Genomic DNA, 14,804 nt, shown 5'->3' with positions numbered 1-14,804 from the left:
AGGCGCAGTCGGAGGTGTAGGCCGCCATGTTCTGGGAGGCCACCTCCAGCAAGTTGGAAAGTTGCACTGTCTCTGGGAGGCCGAGTGTACCCCCTTCTAGTAATCGCTGGCGGATAAAATTTGATTTTATGCCCGCGACATAAGCGTCCCTGATCAGCAGCTCCGTGTGCTGGGTAGCCGATATCGCCCGGCAGTCACAGTTCCGGCAGAGTACACGCAAGGCACGCAGGAATTCTGCAAGTGATTCCCCCTGACGTTGCCGTCTCGTAGCAAAAAGGCGACTAGCATACAGCTCGTTAACGGACTTCACGTATTGTCCCTTCAGCAGCATTATTGCCTCCGCATACGAGGGGGCGTCCCTGATGAGAAGAAAGACTCTTGGGCTCCCCCGTGCATGGAGGATCTGCTTCTTCTGGAGGTCTGTGAAGTCTTCGGTGAAGGATGCGAGGTACACTTCAAAGCAGCTTAGCCAGTGCTCAAGAGGTTCTGTGGCGTCGGCTGCCTGTGGGTCCAGCTCAGGGCGATCAAGCTTGAGTGATGAGTTCATCTTAGAAGTTTAGTGTAATAAATTGATATGCCATCAATAAGCACACGGCGAGTGATGAATGTAACTGAGGCTTTATTACACTAAACAGCTAGCCTCCTGGCCTCTGGTCCGAACTGCGGCGGAGGCGGAGACTAGCCAACTTTATACATGAGCCCGAGGGGAGGAGCCAAGGCAGAGCCGGGACAAGTCCAGGCATGTACAACACAACAAAATGCAACACAGTGGTTTACCGCACCAGGGATCTCCGAGTGCCCCAGGATGTAGCTGTCATAACGTGCATAATTCAGAGGCGGTTGTCACACACAATCTGAATTTTCAGGGAGTGGAACCCCTTCCTGTTAATAAAGGGCATTCCCTGATGCCCAGGTGCACGCAATGTGACGTGTGTGCCATCTATTGTCCCTGGACCTGCGGCATCCCGGCGATGGTGGAGAATCCTGCAGCCTGGGCATCTTGGTGGGCTTGGTCCAGGTTGAAAGTGATGGAGTTAGATGCCTGGGCATACTGGGAATCCTTGACCTCCGGATGCACATGTGGGCTATAGCTTGGGAAATGCCGCACAGGTTCCCACTCCAGCCCTGGAATGAGCAGGTTGCATAAAGGTTCAGGTCTGCGGTGACCTTCACTGCCATGGGGAACGGGTGTCCTCCTCCTCCATGGGATGCCATGTCCATGAGGATGTGGCCCAGGTGCTACACTGTCTCTTTATCGAGACAGCGCCTCCTGCAGGACATGCTGTCCATCATTTCATCGCAAGGCCAACGGTGCCTGTACAGCTTCGGCCATAGCTGGCCTCCCGCTCTGGGTTCTTCCTCGGCCCGATGGTCAGCCGGGTCTTCAGGGTGTGTGGCGGCCCCCTGCACATGGAGTGCCACCTCCAGCCTGCATCGTCGCTGCTGCTGCCTTCTCCGGCATCTGCCTGCCTTGGCTGCTACTGGCAATGCGAGGGCAACGTCTGTGGGATGCACACCAGCAAACATTTTTCAATCTAGAAGTAATTGGAGAAGGAGAGATACCAATAATCCATTCGGGCTTCCATCCCAGGACCCTCAAATCTCACAAATACAACCGCTCCTCCCCCCTCCCCCTTACCATGACTCTCCCACTTTCTCTCACAGTGCCATCCAGCAAGCCAGTTGTGTTGGCAAACCTCACTCTGCACACTCACCCCTGGCCACATTAGGAAGCCCTGGACCCTTAGATCTCTGCCGGGAACATTATTGAGGCTGTGCTCAGGTGCTCTTCCTGATCCAGACGCTTACCCTTTGGTCACAAGAGCTGAAGCCCAACTCTTTAGTGTTTAATTGTTGGCAGCTGCCTCTTTGGTGCTAACGCTCGTAGAGTTCAGGCACAGCGCTTTGTTTTTTTAATTTTTTTTATTTATTTTTTTAAATGTTAGTGTACCCAATTAATTTTTTCCAATTAAGGGACAATTTAGCATGGCCAATCCACCTAGCCTACACATCTTTGGGTTGTGGGGGCGAAACCCACGCAGACACGGGGAGAATGTGCAAACTCCACACAGACAGTGACCCAGAGCCGGTATCGAACCTGGGACCCCGGCGCCGTGAGGCAGCAATGCTAACCCACTGCGCCACTGTGCTGCCCGAGGCACAGTGTTTATGCTTCAACGTTTCCTTGAGATGCTATGCACTAATCATCATCTGAGGCATGGCAAATGTATCCTGGAGTAGGCACTTGAGAGTTGAGGAGTGTGAAGTGCTCTCACAACTAATAAGGCAAACTCGTCATTTGCAGTAACCTCAGTTGTGCAGCCAGAGTCTAGTCACAGTCAAAGGGAGTGAAATTGAATTTCAGCATTGAAGGCACAGCAAGGCTCTGTCCTGGAAGTGTTTGGTGGGACAGACAGTGTACAGCTCCATCAACCATAGCCCAGGGGCGAGTGCCGACCTGGATCGCTGCAGCCCACTGACTAATCCCAACCCCCCTGAGGGGTCCCGCTCACCATCGAGCACTGGGACAGCAGCTTCCGGTGTCCTTGAGCTGAATGCCAGTCAATGGAAATGGCCTCCTCATTTCCACTCAGAAACCATTGCGCCAGCAAACGTTTTTTAAAAGGAGTAATAAACGACGCCTGCAAGACTTCTCGCTGGCAAGTCGGGTAATTCCCGGAGTCCGCTGCATTACACTTCAATCTCGTTAATGAGATTGCAATGAATGCAAATGAGGGACAATGATATGCTCGCCATTTTTGGGTGCGATCTGGAACTCGCTATCGGCATGAGATGATGAATTGCAAACTAGTTTGCATCCGTCGTGAATCTCAATTTTGTCCTTTCCCGCTATTCACCTGGCGTGCCCAGTTCCATGCCAGATGCAACCAACCGCACCAATAGATTATTTTTTTATATGCATTGTCACTTTAAATTGAACGGAATTTGATTATTGTTGACTTAGTCAATTAACTCTTTGCTAGAAGACTACTGAAATTTATGAGGAATAATACAGGCTGGAATTCCCCTGCCATTCACTGGCGGGGAGATTCTCTGGTCCCGCCGGGAGTTGACCCCCGCCCATGGGTTTGCCGGTAGTTTGGGGTAGCTTCAATGGGAAACCCCATTGACAGCAGCGGAAGGGAAGAATCCTGTCACCTCCTGTTGCCGAGAAACAGCGGCTGGGAGGCCGGAGAATCTCACCCACAGTTCTTTAAAATAATTTGATGTGGAGTGTTTTAACATTTAAAATGAAAATTGGAAGCTGGATTTGAAACTGCTCTAAACTGAAGCAGCAACAGTCTCCTTTCCCAAACAGCTTTAAGGATCTAAGATATATAAAATTTGACCTCTATCAATCCAGTTTTTAGAGATTGTTACTGCGACTATCCCATATATTCAGTGCACCTTCAGTGGTTGAGGAAATAGCCTCTATATTAACAGTGGGGGGAGAGGAGTGGTGGGGGGAGCAGTTAGTATGCTATGGGAGCAAAGGGCATGGGCTGCAAAACAGGCAGCCCACCCAAAATAACTGAGATATGAGTTGTTGTAGGGGAAAATCCCTCGTACCAGTGCATTCAAGAGGCCGAGTCTCAAGGCAAGGTTCAAAGCGTTGTTCTTTATTGTACAATTACTGAAGCCTTCAGGGAGACCCACGCAGCCAGCTCAGAAACAGTGGCTTGGCCACGCTGGTCTCGACAATGACACATTCACTCTGGATTTTTATAGGAATCCAAATTCGAGCGGGAACATTTGCTCATACATAATAGTTAAAGGGTAGTTTTGATTTAGATCTCTCAGACAGGTTTAAACTGAGAATATGCATCTTTGTCAATTTGCATCTGTATGGTGTGTGTCCGTGTTGATGAGATTATCTGTGCTCGCTCCGGTGTCCCTCCCTTGTCAATTTGCATCTGTATGGTGTGAGTCCATGTAGATGAGATTATCTGTGCTCGCTCCGGTGTCCCTCCCTTCTCTAATCGGTTTTCCATGATCTCCCTGATGTGTCTCCTTAACTAAATCGACCTCCAATGTCTGTGGCTGTGCTATGCTTTTGTTTCTGTGTTTGCTAGATGAGGTGTTAATATCATCTTTGTCCTGTGTGTGTAGGCGACGCAAATCTAATCTATACATTTCTTTTATTCCTTCTAATCTGGTTTCTTTGCCTGCCTTGGCCATTTTATTAATATATTATTTCATTCTTTCATAAGTCTTTGCAATACAGTTGTGCCATATATCCCACTGCCAGGGTCTTGACTCGCAGATATCCCGATCTCCTGGCCATGGGGCCGTTTTAAGATGCAGCTTTGTGCTGTTGCTGGGCAGAACAAGTGTCTTCCATCATTAAGATGCAGCTTCGTGCTGTTGCTGGGCAGAACAAGTGTCTTCCATCATTAAGATGCAGCTTTGTGCTGTTGCTGGGCAGAACAAGTGTCTTCCATCATTAAGATGCAGCTTTGTGCTGTTGCTGGGCAGAACAAGTGTCTTCCATCATTAAGATGCAGCTTTGTGCTGTTGCTGGACAGAACAAGTGTCTTCCATCATTAAGATGCAGCTTCATGCTGTTGCTGGGCAGAACAAGTGTCTTCCATCATTAAGATGCAGCTTCGTGCTGTTGCTGGGCAGAACAAGTGTCTTCCATCATTAAGATGCAGCTTTGTGCTGTTGCTGGACAGAACAAGGGTCTTCCATCATTAAGATGCAGCTTCGTGCTGTTGCTGGGCAGAACAAGGGTCTTCCATCAGTTTCGAATTAAAGGTCTCCCAGCTGGCAGAAGGGGGATTTAAACGAATGTCCATCCGGGTGTCCCCTTCTGCATTGTGGGCACATTATAAACGGTGCCAATCAGTCCAATAAAACAGTCCAATAAATGTTAAATGGTGCCAATCAGTCCAATAAAACTGTTTCATAATTGAAGAATGTTTGATGAGATGAGATAAAAATATGGTCTTGGAAAATGGCCTACTTCAGAGTCTTAGCCAATTTTAACTGTCAGGGCCGACTATTTCCACTTGAAAGTCCCTGTGCCAGCCTCTTTAAATTAATGTGCGTGCATAGTCGTGCAAAAACATTTAAAATTGTTCATGCATGCAAAAGAAATGACACGGAGGACTGGCCAAGACTCATTTCAATGACTTTCCTCAGAATTTCGCCCAATGAAACCACTGAGAAGCTGGAAGTCGCATGTAATTTACTGACAAGCACCCGTGGAAACGCTCCTTATAGTCAAATAAGTCGTGGAATGGTGGCGCGGTGAGGTTGATCATAACTGGGGAAAGCAGCGAGCTTATGGGGCAAGAGAGCTCAAGACATCCTGGTGAGGTGCAGCCGAGCACATCTGGTAGTCCGGTTCCACAAGGAAACGTAATCTGTCTCAGATTTTCTTGGCACACAATCCACCTCCAGATAGATTTGGCATAACATGGAAGCTGTCACCACTCCACAATCAGGGGCGGGATTCTCCCATCCTGCGGTAGAGTGCCCACGCCGTTGTAAACGCCATCGTGTTTTACGACGGCGTGAACGGGCCGCTGCCAGGAGTAATTCTGGCCCCTACAGGGGGCCAGCACGGTGCCGGAGCGGTTCACGCTGCTCCAGTTGTCGATCCCGGCGAGAACTGGGCGCCGCGGGATCCACACATGCGCAGTGGCGCCAGCGCCAACGCGCGCATGCGCGGTGGCCTCCTTCAACGCGCTGGCCCCGACGCAACATGGAGCAGGAGTACAGGGGCTGGGGAAAGAGGTCGGGGACAGAGAGGCCGGACCGCTGATTGGTGGGGCCCGATCGCGGGCCAGGCCACATCGGAGCCCTACCCCCACCCCGAGGTCAGAGCCCCCCTCCCCCTCCCACAGACCGCCACCCGATCCTTGCAGGCAGAGTTCCCGCCGGCTGCGAGCAGGTGTGTACAGCGCCGGCGGGACTCAGCATTTTAACTGCAGCCGCTCGGCCCATCCCGGGCCGAGAATCGGCGGACCGGCTGCGTAGAGCGGCCAGCGACCGGCGGCGCGCCAAACACACCGGCACCAATGGTGCCGATTCTCCGCTGTGCAGAGAATCGCGTGCCGGCGTCGGGGCGGCGTGGCCCGGTCGCGGGGATTCTCCAGCCCGGCCCTGGGCTGAGAGAATCCCGCCCCAGATATCCTACTTATTCCAATCTCACCACAGGTCACAATTTGCATATTTAAAGGAGACTTTTAAAAATTTATTCGTGGGATGTGGGCACTACTAGCTTGGTCAGCATTTATTGCCCACCCCTAATTACCCTTGAGCCAGTGGTGCTGAGCTGCTTTCTTGAACCGCTGCAGTCCATGTGGTGTAGGTTCACCATATACTAGTGTAGCCATCTAAGATGGCCACCTGCAAAGGACCATGGGAATTATGGCCAACCCAGGTCTCAGACAGATACACAGCCTATGTGTATCTGAAACACAGGTAACCAGACCTGACCGAAACCCCCGCTCGTTTACATTTCAATGGCCCATTTTCCCAGGACTGTAGAACTCCAATCAAGCAACCGGCCACAGCCACAGACTGATCGGCGCCACTCCCTTACTCAGAAAGCACAACTGCCAAGGTCAATGACCGCTAAGGACCCGCCCAGCTACCAAGGTACCCGCCTCTTTATTGGCCGAAATCGAAGAGAGTGATCAGACCCCTGTCGAATCCCGCCCCCGCTGGCTGCCGAACTCTCCGGCGCCGGGGTTTTGGCCGGGGTGGGAGTCGGGCCGCGCCGGTCGGCGGCCACTGGCAGCCCCCCCTGGTGTTTCTCCGGCCTGCGATGGGCCGAGTGGCCACCCGTTATCGGCGGGTCCCGCCAGCGTAAATCACAACCAGTCCTTACTAGCAGGACCTGGCTCCACGGGCGGCCTGCAGAGTCCTCGAGGGGGGGGTTCGCAGGGGGAATTTGGCCCCGGGGGTTGTCCCCATGGTGGCCTGGTGCGGAGAAGAACCCCCTGCGCATGCACTGGGATGACACCAGCACATGCTGGCGCTTCCGCACTTGCGCCAGCCGACAGAGGCCCTTCGGCACTGGTTGGCGTGGCGCCAAGCCCTTCCACGTAGCCTAGTCATCCTCCGCACCTTTGGGGCGGCCCGATGCCGGAGTGGTTCATGCCACTCCTCGGCGCCTGAGTGGCCAGCCCCGCCGGTTCGCGGAGTATCCTGCCCATTATGTTTGCATGTTGAGATAACTCTTGTGTATGTAAATAAACCATCTTTTGAACTAACTAACTGGTTGTGTGGTCATTTGATCTATATAAGGGAAAGGCTCGTGGTTCACCGAGATAAATAAATAGAGCAACACTAGAACCTGGTGGGACAGCAGCATGCTCATTATTTTAACTGCCTTCTCCTGCTTGGCTTCTGCCAGGCTTTGGAGAATTAGAATTGGGGCCACCATTTCCATTAAATTAAAGGGACAGCGTAAGTAGTTTTACATTTGAAGTCCCGAGTGCTATTCCACAGGATGAGAGTTGACACCGTTTATAATCTTTACCGTCACAAATAGGCTTACATTAACACTGCAATTAAGTTACTGTGAAAAGCCCCTAGTCGCCACATTCTATCACCTGTTCGGGTATATAGAGGGAGAATTCAGAATGTCCAAATTACCTAACAGCATGTCTTTTGGGACTTGTGGGTCGAAACCGGAGCACCCTGGGGAGAATGTGCAGACTCCATGCAGACAATGACCCAGCCAGGCTTTGAAACTGGGACCCTTGCGCTGTGAAGCCATAGTGCTAACCACTGTGCTACCGTGCTGCCTACGGTCTTGCACATGATGAACAGCTGGTCTCCTGTATATCATCATAGGACGATGGAACTTCTATAATTCCGTTTTAAAGCATTTTAATAGAGTTCTAATATAGTTCACCTTGCTTTCCGAATGGAAAGTATGGAAGCCAGAGAAGGAAAAGAAACACTTCATAAAAGTAGCCAGTTATTGTCTCCCAAATTATACCATTCTATAGATAATGTTCTTTGTTCAATTTGATTTGATTTATTGTCACATGTACCGAAGTACAGTGAAAAGTATTTTTCCACTGCCAAGGGAACGTACACAGTACGTACACAGTAGACAAAAAAAGGATAATCAACAGAGAACATTGACAAATGGTATATCGACAAAGTGATTGGTTACAGTGCAGAACAAGGGGCCGAACAAAGCAACCAAAGCAAATACACGAGCAAGAGTAGCAAAGGATGCCGTGAATAGTGTTCTTACAAGGAACAGATCAGTCCGAGGGAGAGTCATTGAGGAGTCTAGTAACTGTGGGGAACAAGCTGTTCTTAGGGATGAGGGAGGGTTTCAGATTTCTGGATAATTGGGGCTCATTCTGGGGTCGGTGGGACCTCTACAAACGGGATGGTCTACACCTGGGCCAGAGGGGTACCAATATCCTGGAGGGGAAATTTGCTAATGCTCTTCGGGAGGGTTTAAACTAGTTCAGCAGGGGTTTGGGAACCTGAATTGTAGCTCCAGTATACAGGAGTTTGAGAGTAGTGAGGTCATGAGTAAGGTTTCAAAGTTGCAGGAGTGTACCGGCAGGCAGGAAGGTGGTTTAAAGTGTGTCTTCTTCAATGCCAGGAGCATCCGGAATATGGTAGGTGAACTTGCGGCATGGGTTGGTACCTGGGACTTCGATGTTGTGGCCATTTCGGAGACATGGATAGAGCAGGGAGAGGAATGGTTGTTGCAGGTGCCGGGGTTTAGATATTTCAGTAAGCTCAGGGAAGGTGGTAAAAGAGGGGGAGGGGTGGCATTGATAGTCAAGGACAGTATTATGGTGGCAGAAAGGACATTTGATGAGGACTCGTCTACTGAAGTAGTATGGGCTGAGGTTAGAAACAGGAAAGGAGAGGTCACCCTGTTAGGGGTTTTCTATAGGCCTCCGAAAAGTTCCAGAGATGTAGAGGAAAGTATTGCAAAGATGATTCTGGATAGGAGCGAAAGCAACAGGGTAGTTGTTATGGGGGACTTTAACTTTCCAAATATTGACTGGAAACGCTATAGTTCGAGTACTTTAGATGGGTCCGCTTTTGTCCAATGTGTGCAGGACAACGAGAGGTGAGGCCATATTGGATTTGGTACTGGGTAATGAACCAGGACAGGTGTTAGATTTGGAGGTAGGTGAACACTTTGGTGATAGTGACCACAATTCGATTACGTTTACTTTAGTGATGGAAAGGGATAGGTATATACCGCAGGGCAAGAGTTATATCTGGGGGAAAGGCAATTATGATGCGATGACGCAAGACTTAGGATGCATCGGATGGAGAGGAAACCTGCAGGGGATGGGCACAATGAAAATGTGGAGCTTGTTCAAGGAACAGCTACTGGGTGTCCGTGATAAGTATGTACCTGTCAGGCAGGGAGGAAGTGGTCGAGCGAGGGAACCGTGGTTTACTAAAGCAGTCGAAACATTTGTCAAGAGGAAGAAGGAGGCTTATGTAAAGATGAGACATGAAGATTCAGTAAGGGCGCTCGAGAGTTACAAGTTAGCTAGGAAGGACCTAAAGAGAGAGCTAAGAAGAGCCAGGAGGGGACATGAGAAGTCTTTGGCAGGTAGGATCAAGGATAACCCTAAAGCTTTCTATAGATATGTCAGGAATAAAAGAATGACTAGGGTAAGAGTAGGGCCAGTCAAGGACAGTAGTGGGAAGTTGTGCGCGGAGTCCGAGGAGATAAGAGAGGTGCTAAATTAATATTTTTTGTCAGTATTCACACAGGAAAAAGACAATGTTGTCGAGGAGAATACTGAGATTCAGGCTACTAGGCTAGAAGGGCTTGAGGTTCATAAGGACGAGGTGTTAGCAATTCTGGAAAATGTGAAAAAAGATAAGTCCCCTGGGCCGGATGGGATTTATCCTAGGATTCTCTGGGAAGCTAGGGAGGAGATTGCTGAGCCTTTGACTTTGATCTTTAAGTCATCTTTGTCTACAGGAATAGTGCCAGAAGACTGGAGGATAGCAAATGTTGTCCCCTTGTTCAAGAAGGGGAGGAGAGACAACCCCGGTAACTATAGACCAGTGAGCCTTACTTCTGTTGTGGGCAAAGTCTTGGAAAGGTTTATAAGAGATAGGATGTATAATCATCTGAAAAGGAATAATTTGATTAGAGATAGTCAACACGGTTTTGTGAAGGGTAGGTCGTCCCTCACAAACCTGATTGAGTTCTTTAAGAAGGTGACCAAACAGATGGATGAGGGTAAAGCGGTTGATGTGGTGTATATAGATTTCAGTAAAGCGTTTGATAAGGTTCCCCACGGTAGGCTACTGCAGAAAATACGGAGGCATGGGATTCAGGGTGATTTAGCAGTTTGGATCAGAAATTGGCTAGCTGGAAGAAGACAAAGGGTGGTGGTTGATGGGAACTGTTCAGACTGGAGTCCAGTTACTAGTGGTGTACCACAAGGATCTGTTTTGGGGCCACCTGCTGTTTGTCATTTTTCTCAATGACCTGGAGGAGGGCTTGGAAGGATGGGTGAATAAATTTGCAGATGACACTAAAGTCGGTGGAGTTGTGGACAATGCGGAAGGATGTTACAAGTTACAGAGGGACATGGATAAGCTGCAGCGCTGGGCTGAGAGGTGGCAAATGGAGTTTAATGCAGAAAAGTGTGAGGTGATTCATTTTGGAAGGAATAACAGGAAGACAGAGTACTGGGCTAATGGTAAGATTCTTGGCAGTGTGGATGAGCAGAGAGACCTCGGTGTCCATGTACATAGATCCCTGAAAGTTGCCACCCAGGTTGAGAGGGTTGTTAAGAAGGCATACGGTGTGTCAGCTTTTATTGGTAGAGGGATTGAGTTTCAGAGCCACGAGGTCATGTTGCAGCTGTACAAAACTCTGGTGTGGCCGCATTTGGAGTATTGCGTGCAATTCTGGTCGCCGCATTATAGGAAGGATGTGGAAGCATTGGAACGGGTGCAGAGGAGATTTACCAGAATGTTGCCTGGTATGGAGGGAAGATCTTATGAGGGAAGGCTGAGGGACTTGAGGCTGTTTTCGTTAGAGAGAAGAAGAGGTGACTTAATTGAGGCATACAAGATGATCAGAGGATTAGATAGGGTGGACAGTGAGAGCCTTTTTCCTCGGATGGTGATGTCTAGCACGAGGGGACATAGCTTTAAATTGAGGGGAGATAGATATAGGACAGGTGTCAGAGGTAGGTTCTTTACTCAGAGAGTAGTGAGGGCGTGGAATGCCCTGCCTGCAACAGTAGTGGACTCACCAACACTAAGGGCATTCAAATGGTCATTGGATAGACATATGGACGATAAGTGAATAGTGTAGATGGGCTTTAGAGTGGTTTCACAGGTCGGCGCAACATCGAGGGCCGAAGGGCCTGTACTGCGCTGTAATGTTCTATTATATCTGTATGTGTGGGTCTTCAGACTTCTGTATCTTCTGCCTGATGGAAGGGTCTGGAAGAAGGCAATGCCTGGGTAGGAGGGGTCTCTGATAATGCTGTCTGCCTTCCTGAGGCAGCGAGAGGTGTATACAGAATCAATGTGGGAGTGGCAAGCTTGTGTGATGCTTTGGGTTGAGTTCACCACACACTGCAGTTTCTTGCGATCTTGGGCTGAGCAGTTGCCATACTAAGCTGTAATGCAGGCGGCACATCCATAGATTGTGACCACTATTTTCCAGAAAGAAGCCAAAGCATGGAACAAGGATGGAAACCCCTCTTTATTCAACAGGCTTATTCCTATTTTTTTCCATATTTAGTAAATTAAGTAAGCTCCTCATCTTATGATCACCATGAATAAACTATATTTAAAGCAATATAAGGTTACCCATATGGAAGTTCATGCCTCGTTTCTCTCCAAAATGAATGGCTTTCATTAAATCTTTCTGGATCACCAGAGTCCAGCATTAACAATCATTGATAAATAATTGCTGAAAATATTTTCAGTGACTAGTGGACAGTTTTGACTGCTTTCTGCCCCTGTTCATCTTTCACTTTTTAAAATATGTAACTGTTGTCCTTTTTCAGGGTGTGATTCGAGTTCCAGCTCCATGTCAATATGCCTTCAAGCTTACAACTTTGGTGGCTCAGAATGTGCACAGAGAGCCTGATTTAGAGCTAGCTGATTGCCTTTTCTTCCTGTGAAAGCACTAACAATCCATGAAGCAGTTAGTGGAATTGCTAATTTCTTACACCTTTCAGAAAAATTGAAACACGATGCGTGTTCATTTGTTTAAAAATCTACAGGCTGTGTTTTTTTGCCAGATTATAAGTTTGTTTATAGGGTGTCGCCTGTTTCTTTTGCTCCTAAATAAAACGGAGTTCATTTTAAATAGTCATCTGATCTATGCAATCTTTATCTGAAGAAAGAAAACTATATTAAAATATCTAAGTACATTCCAAACCCTCAAACCATACTTTAAAAGATGGTAAAATACAAGCAGAAATATGTACTAGAAAAATACATCAATATTTATAACATTTTAATCATATTCTACAGCACTTATAAACAAAATGTTGTCTTCATTTTATTCAAGTTAAACTTGTTCTGAGGTTACATAATTTCGAGAACAGAAAAAAACAATTTTGCTTAAATGTAAATTTTTTTGTTTTTGAATGACAAGAGTTGTCCTAAAATAATGGTCACATTTTTGTTAATTATATTTTAATCATCAAACTGCTTTAATTTTGCTGAAGGTACAGGGATGTTTAACCAATAAGTAAAGGTGTTTAATCGAGCATTAATGAGTTATCGTCTTTTTTATATGTTTGGTTAACTTTTGAAATATTTAAAATATGTTTGGGTGGGATTCTCCGTTGGCGGGATCTTCCGCTTCGCCGACAGCGAACTCACACCCGCGGATTTCTTGACAGCGTGGGGGTACCCACAAGCCTGCTGCCGAGACGGAGGATCCCGCAGCCAGCGAGGGTGCACCGCACCAGAAAACAGGTCTGGCGGGATAAAGAATCCCGCCCTCTGATTTTTTGTTTCAACCTTACATGTTGCACAATAATAATGTTTAAAATTTCACACTTCAGATCTAAATCAGTGTCACTGTTACTTGAATGTGTTGTAAAGTTTAGTCATATTTTTGTTAATTAAAAATGTTCCTCAATCATTACGTATGTGTTTTATTGGATTGGTGAGCATTTTATTGCAGTTTGGGTATAATTCAATGGTTATATAATTGCTCTGCATGGGATTAGGACTTTGTAGCGCACAATGACTTACGAGAGAGACGAGAAGTGATGAAGTCGATTCAGGCTTTATTAAGCGAGACTTGTCCCCAGCAGTTCAGCAACAGAATGAAGCGGCGGGGAGAAGCTCGGGTTCTTATACTCCGCCTTCAGGGTGGAGCCAGGAGTCAGCAGCCAACCAGGACCCGGGATCTGTCAGCCAATAGCATCACGGCTTCACAGTCCCACATGACCCCTAATACATACCACCACATTCAACCCTTGTTAAAAATGAACCCAGCGGGGTGGTGGTTCGCATGGTGGTAGGGGTTTACAAGGCTGGCCCTGGAAGGACAATTTCGGACATGTTACTACAGTTTTAGCCCTACACTGGGCTATGTACAAGTTTGTGAAACTACTTACAATATTAGCAAGAAAAAAATTTTTTTTGTTACAATACAACAATATTCTTGGTGTCACGCGGATGCCACGAGTCGAGCGGGCGGTCTGGTCTTCCTCGTCGATCACCTCAGCCCCGGTGGTGGTGCAGGTGCTTGTTCAGGCGTTGTCGTCTCCGGGCGCATTTCGGTGTTTGTTCCTGTTTCACTCCTGGGCGGGCACGGGAGGAGGACCGATCCCCCCGGGAAGGGGGCGGTCGCGGGGTGCGCCGGTGGCATGGAGGGGATGCTCGGTATCGGGGAGGTGTGTGTGTTGCCGGCGGGCGCCAGGTCCCGCAGAGAGACCGTGTCCTGTCGGCCGTCGGGGTACGCCACGTAGGCGTACTGCGGGTTCGCGTGGAGAAGGTGAACCCTCTCGACCAACGGGTCCGATTTGTGCGCCCGCACATGTTTCCGGAGTTGGATGGGTCCTGGGACCGCCAGCCAGGTCGGCAGCGACGTTCCGGAGGAGGACTTCCTGGGGAAGACAAGGAAGCGCTCATGAGGCGTTTGGTTAGTGGTGGTACACAGCAGCGACCGGATGGAGTGGAGAGCATCCGGGAGGACCTCCTGCCACCGGGAAACTGGGAGATCCCTGGACCGTAGGGCCAGCAGGATGGTCTTCCAGACCGTGCCGTTCTCCCTCTCTACTTGCCCGTTCCCCCGGGGGTTGTAGCTGGTCATCCTGCTCGAGGCTATGCCCTTGCTGAGCAGGAACTGGCGCAGCTCGTCACTCATGAAGGAGGACCCCCTGTCGCTATGGATATACGCGGGGCAACCGAACAGTGTGAATATGGTGCCAAGGGCTTTAATGACTGTGGCCGCTGTCATGTCGGGGCAGGGGATGGCGAAGGGGAAATGAGAGTACTTGTCCACCACGTTCAGGAAGTATGTGTTGCGGTCGGTGGAGGGGAGGGGCCCTTTGAAATCCAAACTGAGGCGTTCAAAGGGGCGGGAAGCCTTGATCAGGTGCGCTCTATCCGGCCTGAAAAAGTGCGGTTTGCACTCTGCGCAGATGTGGCAGTTCCTGGTGACTGTACGGACCTCCTCCACAGAGTAGGGGAGGTTGCGGGACTTTACGAAATGGTAGAATCGAGTGACCCCCGGGTGGCAGAGGTCCTCGTGGAGGGCTTGGAGGCGGTCTATTTGTGCGTTGGCACATGTGCCGCGGGATAGGGCATCGGTCGGCTCGTTCAGCTTTCCGGGACGGTACAAGATC

General features: G+C 49.0%; 1 protein-coding gene across 2 annotated transcripts in view; it reads left to right on the top strand.

Annotated features, from left to right (window-relative positions):
• The window catches only part of LOC140391675 (piwi-like protein 4), a 171,096-nt gene extending 158,006 nt beyond the window's left edge, over nt 1–13,090 (top strand). For both annotated transcript variants that reach the window (XM_072476410.1, XM_072476409.1), the window contains one exon: nt 12,000–13,090. In XM_072476410.1, coding sequence (XP_072332511.1) covers nt 12,000–12,116 — 117 coding nt within the window. In that variant the 3' untranslated portion in view covers nt 12,117–13,090. The remainder of the gene's footprint in view (nt 1–11,999) is intronic.
• Nucleotides 13,091–14,804: the final 1,714 nt, after the last annotated feature.

This window comes from Scyliorhinus torazame, chromosome 15 (genome assembly GCF_047496885.1).
Source record: "Scyliorhinus torazame isolate Kashiwa2021f chromosome 15, sScyTor2.1, whole genome shotgun sequence".
Lineage (NCBI taxonomy): Eukaryota > Metazoa > Chordata > Chondrichthyes > Carcharhiniformes > Scyliorhinidae > Scyliorhinus > Scyliorhinus torazame.
Note: the sequence above shows the minus strand (reverse complement) of the source record. Positions and strands in the feature narration are given on the sequence as shown.